At 41.9% G+C, this 7,307-nt stretch overlaps 1 protein-coding gene across 1 annotated transcript; it reads left to right on the top strand.

Annotated features, from left to right (window-relative positions):
• The first annotated feature begins 534 nt into the window (after positions 1-534).
• On the top strand, positions 535-6,290 carry LOC137276848 (sodium-dependent glucose transporter 1A-like). Its single transcript, XM_067808497.1, has 3 exons — positions 535-636; positions 2,524-2,809; positions 4,378-6,290. The coding sequence occupies exons 1-3, from the start codon at positions 574-576 to the stop codon at positions 5,319-5,321; spliced, it is 1,293 nt and encodes a 430-aa protein (XP_067664598.1). The 5' UTR covers positions 535-573; the 3' UTR covers positions 5,322-6,290.
• The last annotated feature ends 1,017 nt before the right edge of the window (positions 6,291-7,307 follow it).

Genomic DNA, 7,307 nt, shown 5'->3' with positions numbered 1-7,307 from the left:
ACATATTTTGTGTTGCGTGTGACGTTTAAATAAACTCTTGCCCCCTCCCTACCTCCCAGCGACCCACAGACCCACCGACCTAGGACTTTGCACTTAAATTCTCAGAAACGTCATGTAGTTGTCTGTCATATGTCGAATGATAATATCATTATTGTGATGAATGTGTATATGAATATGCATTGTAACAGATTATATTCAATTCATCTGGTTTAATCGATTCAGTCTGCTTACAATGCAAAATTAATTCTAAAGTATGATAGATATATTGATTCAACTTCAACTACACCTACACGTCGCTTTGTCATTTCAGAAAGAGAACATCTTGACCTAGCCCACATGTCATGGTTATCTTAATACAGTCATTATCAAACTCAAACTGTTTACAACACCAGCCCCAACCGAGTATCGGTAATTGTTAATCGGTAACGATAATAGCATCTGTCACAGACACTGAGTGCCACTCTAGCGAATTTCGGTGAATGTGCGCCCGGTGCATTTCGATTGGACATACTTTTTTAATTGCACATTTGCACATCTTCCTTCTCATCATGTAGATACAGCCTGAGGGTGAAGATGGAAGACCGGAAGACGCGCATCATTGAGACGATATGGTTGTTCTGGGCCTTTCACCTGGTGGTAAGAATCTAAAACATAACCCGTAACAAAGCTAAGTTGGTGTGTGCATGTGTGTCTGCATACATGTCTATGTTGGCGTGAACGTGTGTTTATGTAAGAGTGTTGCATATAGATATAGGTGGTTTGTTAGTTTGTAAGTTCGTTAATCATGGATGATTTGTGTCATATTTAGGATTACACTTTCCTAGTAAAGTACAAATTCTATTACGTTTTGGTTGAGTCCCATCCGGGATTCAAACCCACACCCGCAGAGTCAGGCACCTAATCGTCAGCAGACAACGTCAGCCATCTAACCCGCTCAGCCACCGCGGACTCAACCAAAAACGTACTAGAATTTGTACTTTACTAAGAAAGTGTAATCCCAAATATGACATAGGCCAATTTTGACCGCTTTCTAAAATGGCACTGTGTAGTAACATGGGTTAGAATAAGTATGTTTATTATATACCTTATGTATTTAGGTCGTTCGTTGGAAGGGTATGTAAGTACGTTAATACTACCCTTTAACGTGTTTTACAAAGACATGGAAGTGCGTAGTTATTTTTGATTTATTGAATTAATTCATTGTTATATGTTATGGATCCCGATGTTTCTTTACGTCACATCACCAAGTTTTTTGACATCATGATTTCTCCTGAAAAAAAGCCACGGTTGTTCTGCCATGGGTGTGTTTGTGTGTTGTGGCAGTTTCTCTATGGTAGGGTGGACATTTCCGGCTGAACGTTGTCAAACGCTTTGGAAAGCTTTCAACTGTTTGGCTCAAGATTTGACGCACGAGTATTGAGGCTGCTTCCCTCCAGATTCACTGGACTCTCTTTGGCGTGAAACCAGTGAAGCAAAACATGGCTGTAAATAAGCACAACTCAATGTTTTGACTTTTTGCACTTTCCAGCCATGTTAATCCAGTGATATGTGACAGCAGTCAACTGAGTGTATATTTTAGTATCGTTGCCTGGTTGTAAGGTCACGAGTGGCTACAATCAGTCTTATGCCCCTACTGCCCAGTCAGATTCCTTGTTTCATAGCACTTTAATTTGATCTGTGGAGTTTAATGAGGACTGATAATCAAGAACTGTAGTGTAATTACAGTGGAAGCTTAATAACCTGGCCCTCATCGGGACAGAAGAAATAATCCAATTTAGACAGCATGCCGTATAGTAGAGGTGACATTGTTACCTACATATAGCGCTGAACCAGTTTTGTCGCTCTCATGCACATTGTTGTTTCATGTGGTTCTCTTAATTACTGCATACCGAAGCAAGATTAACTTATCTTTGTCGGCAGCCATGTAGTTTCCACACATGATTAATGGATGATAATACACATACGGCCGACTCCTTAGTCGGCGCTAATTACCGTGCAAGCAGATATTTTGGCGGCTCATTTCATACCGTGATCCGGAATTGGCAACTGCTGGATTGTAGAGCTCTTAAATGGTGATAAATGTACAACGGAACTTAGATTTTATGCTGGTATTGACAACTTGCCGGATTTGAAGATGCCGTTTGGGGTCAGCTGTAGACTGTAGACGGTTCTCACATCGCGAAGTGTTAAATCGTTAGTGACATTTTTAAAAAAGAGCATGGCAAGATTTTAACAATATCTGTCTTTAACCAATTGACTGTATACTGTGTTTTTGTCTGAGACTTCTTCTGGGTCTGTGAAAAGTTTTGTAGCTTATATTTGCAAACCCTGCAATCGGCCAAAATGCTGGGACGGTTGTCATGTTGTTTAAGAACCTGATGTCGATTTCGTTAAGCGAGCGATGATAGAACTATGCCGAGATATACTATACTGTTCAAATTGGCGAAACATTCAGTTCACTATCACTCCAGACCAGATGAACTGGACACGATCCGACTTCTAATCTGTTTCTCTTTGTTCCAGGGCTTTGTGAATGGCATCATTGGCCCAACTCTCCTGGACTTACAACACTTTGTCCGCGCGACCTTGACTCAGATGACCTACATATTCTTTCTTCAAGGAGCTGGTTTTATAATCGGAATCGTGGTGGCTTTCGGCCTTGAGAGGTGTTTAAGTACAAGACTCGTCATGACGGGTTCCCTCTTGCTTGGCTGCATGGTGAACTTTGCTCTCCCATGGGGAACCGTGTTTTACTATCTTGCCACAATGTTCTTTATCATGGGTATGGCCAAAGGACTGGTGGACTACGGTAAGAGATCTACGCGGGGATGTCAGGTTTTGAGCCTTGAGCATTTTTCATATCCAGGTGTCACAGCCTATGCTACTAGATTAAACCTTGGGGTGCAGCTGAGGTGATATATAAGTTTTGGTATCCTACTCTCAGAAGTTATTGAACAGCTCACATTGACAGAAAGAGACCCCCCTCACTGAAGTGAAATTGAATAAAATTGAGTATAGAGCAGTAATTAAGGTTTTAGTTCTTGGAGGAAACTCGGCAAAGAACAGTGAAGAAAGGCTTTCAGCAGTTTATGGGAACTCTTCCCCTTCATCTGCTACCATCAAGAGATGGGTCAATGAATTTAAGCATGGTAGAGAGAGTCTTGAAGATGACAAGCACTAGTCAGGAAACCATAGACAGAGTGCATAGACTTGTGCTGGAAAATCGTCGAATCACGCTCCACGAGTTAGAGGAGACCACAGGCATTTCACAAGGATCCATCAAGACAATTCTTCATGAACACCTCGTCATGTCTAAGGTGTGCGCAAGATGGGTGTAAAAAAGAAATGCTTACAGATGAAATGAAGCAAACAAGGGTCACCATAAGCAATTCTATGCTAACCAGATACAACAAGCATCCCGAAGATTGTCACTTTAGGCTAGTAACCTGTGATGAAACCTGGATCCACCACTATGATCCTGAGAGCAAACAAGGATCCATGGAATGGAAACATGTCACTTCTCCCAGGACCAAAAAGTTCAAAGCCTCCAGATCACACCTGGCACCAAGTGATTACCATCTGTTCCCAAATCTCAAGAAACACTTGCGTGGTCGTAGATTTCAGGATGATAATGAGCTTATTGCTGCTATTGAGGCTTGGTTTGAGGGCCAAAATGGCGTCTTCTACAGAGATGACATCGGCGACTGACAAAAAAGATGGAGCAAGTGTCTTGATTCACAAGGGGACTATGTTGAAAAATAAATGTGGTTCATACCAATATTTTGTGTTTTTTCTATGCAAGGCTCAAAACTTATTGACATCCCCTCGTAACAATATCTTTCCTCGTTCAGTCTCATGCTTCCTTCAATGAAAGCCGTTAAGCTGTATTGTGAGAACTTACAAATGAGGAAATATGCTTAGTATAATATATGGAGCTTTGAGATCCTGTTTTAGAGTCTAATTAATACTTATGATGAAAGCAATCAGTGAAGATACGGGTAAGGATTGATCTTCAGTAACCTATGCTTGTAACACTAACAGAATCTGGTGGTCATATTTGGTGAACCCCACTTGTGTAGATCGATGCTTATGCAGCCTTCATTGGATTGTGTTGTCCAGACTCTATTATTTACAGATCGCCACCATGATCACTCACTCACATAACAAAGCAGTCCGAAGCAATACGAGAGTTTGATTGTATTGAATTCAGGACATTAGGGACATTTCAAATGTACGAAGAATTTACGCAACGGTAGTATTAAATAATTATAAACATTCAGACATCACGACATTAAGTGTCTAAAGTCAAACACCATTTTTCGTTTCAAAGGTCGGACTGTCAGGATGCAAATGTACCAAACCTTTTTGTCTTTTCAGCGGCAATGTCCATCTCGAACCAACTATGGCCAGGTGAAAAGGGAGCTCCCTTCCAGTTCGTGACCCTTGGAGCGGGTATTGCATCCTTCTTGGCACCCTTCATAGCCACGCCCTTTCTCGCTAATGGACCGTCCGCGGGAGACATGTTCTCAGGCAAAATCAACAACCATACCAGTCAGTCACCTGTCTGTATTGAAGGAGACCAGTCTCAATGCAACACCGAATCACATGTACAATATGCATACGTTTGCATAGGGATTTTAAGTATACCGCCGGTGTTTGCGTTTGCGCACTATCACCGGAAGAGGTGCTCTGAACCGCTGATAACCTACGAAGAGTTTCAACATACTGAAAGGGGAAGTTATTCAACACGACATTATGTATTTTTCATTCTCTTGTTTCTGTTCCACATTCCAGTGTTCGGAATTTTGTTGGCATACGGTGACCTCTTGACCCCTTACGGCGTCACAATCGGCCTTCACCTTTCCAAATCGCACATGGCAATAATGACATCCGTTTTCTGGGGATGTTTCCTGCTTGGAAGATTAATCAATCTATGTTTCTCAGGCTGTCTTTCAAATTTCGTTCTCATTTGTCTAAATTTTGTAGGGTTGGTGATTTCGTGTGGCGTCCTGATAGCGCTGGGCGATAAATATGAAGTAGCACTATGGATGGGAACAGCTGCACTGGGAATATTTACCTCCCCTTACCTTCCGATGGTGCTCGCATGGGGCGCCGACTACGTCCAGTTAACAGGGGGGATAATCACTGCATGTTTAGTTGCAAGTGGCCTGGGGGAGATACTAGTGCCCTTTATTACAGGACAAAGTTTTGTTACATACAGTCCAATGGTCCTTATGTATGTCATAAGTGGGACGGTTGCTTACGAAATAGTGACATTCCTATTTTTGGTCATCTGCTCTCGGGAACTGGTCAAAAGCTAGTTTCCTAATGACTTGTTCTGTGACAAAAGTATGGAAATTGAACTGGATTTGTGACATGTGCTTTGTAGATTTCCACTGGTATATACGTCGTGATGTATGTATGTGTTGATTTTATGCTTTCCATTGATGCAGTATGTACGTGTAAAACCTACTTAAATACTTTCTTGTCATAGTTAGAATGAAACGCAAACCTGAAATGTTACATTTACGTCAATGTCTGACAGTCTTTACCACAAAAAGGCAATCTTGCTTGTCCCTGCATGCTGACAAACTAAACTGCATGAAGGGTCCAAGGTAGCCTAGTGGTTCGATTCTTTACATGGGCACAATGCGTGAAGCCCATTTCTGGTGTCGCCCTCCGTGATGTTGTTAGAATATTGCTAAAAGCTGCGTAAAACTAAACTAATTCTCATTAAATGCAGTTCCCAAGCACCATATGTTCCCATGTATCAGATGCACAATTAACTTGTCTTTTGCATGTGTTTGTAACGAAAGCCACCGGTGAGACAGGATACTATTCCACAAAGCCCTGGTGCCATCACTGCTTCAAAAACCCTAGTTAAGTCGGAGGCGCCCAATGGTCTGTGCTTTTAGCAAACGTTTCTGGAGAGGTTCTTGAGACGCATGTAGAAGCTCAAACATAAGACACATTACCCATGGTAGTTTGTCATATACTACATTTCTTAGGCTTGTATAATGTATTTTGCACTTTTATTGCATAGTTTCTAGGTGCACAGTTGAAACTATTTCCTACTGTATTGGCTCTGCAAACATTCAGGCGTCACAGAGGACAGTCGTTATAATTTCAGTGCAGTATAACGACGATCAGGATGGCACACTATCCAGCAGAGTCGCTTCTAGACACCTCTTTCGCTGAGTTTACTGACGGATAGGATCTAGAACTGATAAAGGATAATCAAACTAGGTCACATGATCCCCCAAACTGTGTATTAAATGACAGTTGTTTGTTGTTGTTTTTTTTTGTTGTTTTTTTTGTTTGTTTTGTGTCTGTGTTTCATGAAATTTTAATTGTTTACTGGTTCCAATACCCTTACTACTCGAATGAGTTTGCAGTAGATGGAACCGGTCATTATGTTATTGTTTGGCAGTTATGTTAGTTTGTTTTGTCTTAACATAGATGTGATGACTGATATGATGTGATATGATGATGACAAATGTGCTGTAAGAACAACGCCTTTTGGTGTGTCATTTGTTTGTCAGGTATCGCTTCCTCTCGAGACGTACAGCCCCACCTTAAATTGGAATTTCGTGGCTCGAGATGGTGTGGTGGGGCTATTCCACATTGTGTCCATTATGTGTCCAGCTTACTGACCAATCAGGTTCTAACTCTATCACATGCCTTCTGTTCAAACACACTGGCTGCGTCCAGTCAGAGCTATCCGATTAGTAAGCAAGATGCATGTTGTAGTGTAAGGGGTATTGCCTTGCAAAATGCACTAACTCACATGAACATCTCCGTTTAAGAAACAAATCGATGTCGGGTTGGCTGTTCCTTTTTCACAATTCCAACAATTAAACGAAATCTCTGTTCGTTGTGTACTAGTAAAGGGGTTTAGTTTTACGCCGCTTTTACAATATTCCAGCACTATCCCTGCGGGTGGAGCCAGAGATGGGCTTCATGTGGGGAATCGACCCCGGGTTTTCAGCGTGACGAGCGAACACTTTAACCACTAGGCTACCCCACCACCCCTCTTGTCTGCGAAATGTACGCTCGATGTTTGTTTGAAGTATTCATAGACTCGTCAAACCAGCCAAATAAGACGTGTTGGGGAAACCGGATACCAGAGTTAGTTTCCTCATTGGTCTCGGGGAGATGCACTTTAGGCTACTTCAAACCTCCACCACACTTACATCTCAGCATGTCAGTCTAATGTTGTGTGACCAGCTCACCAAATAACGCAAGGCTGGTAGGCATGAGGAATTTCTTAGTTCCGGCGTCAGTCGCATGGTCACAAAACAAACTCT

The sequence above is a fragment of the Haliotis asinina genome, chromosome 3, assembly GCF_037392515.1.
Source record: "Haliotis asinina isolate JCU_RB_2024 chromosome 3, JCU_Hal_asi_v2, whole genome shotgun sequence".
In the NCBI taxonomy this organism is placed as follows: Eukaryota; Metazoa; Mollusca; class Gastropoda; order Lepetellida; family Haliotidae; genus Haliotis; species Haliotis asinina.
This window is presented reverse-complemented; position numbering and strand designations above follow the sequence as displayed.

What these genes read in the sequence shown, in the direction of transcription:
- LOC137276848 (XM_067808497.1), top strand. Translation starts at nt 574, where the DNA reads ATGGAAGACCGGAAGACGCGCATCATTGAGACGATATGGTTGTTCTGG. An exon ending in TCTGGGCCTTTCACCTGGTG is followed by an intron (nt 637 to 2,523) that starts GTAAGAATCTAA and finishes TCTTTGTTCCAG; the next exon opens with GGCTTTGTGAATGGCATCAT. An exon ending in CAAAGGACTGGTGGACTACG is followed by an intron (nt 2,810 to 4,377) that starts GTAAGAGATCTA and finishes TTGTCTTTTCAG; the next exon opens with CGGCAATGTCCATCTCGAAC.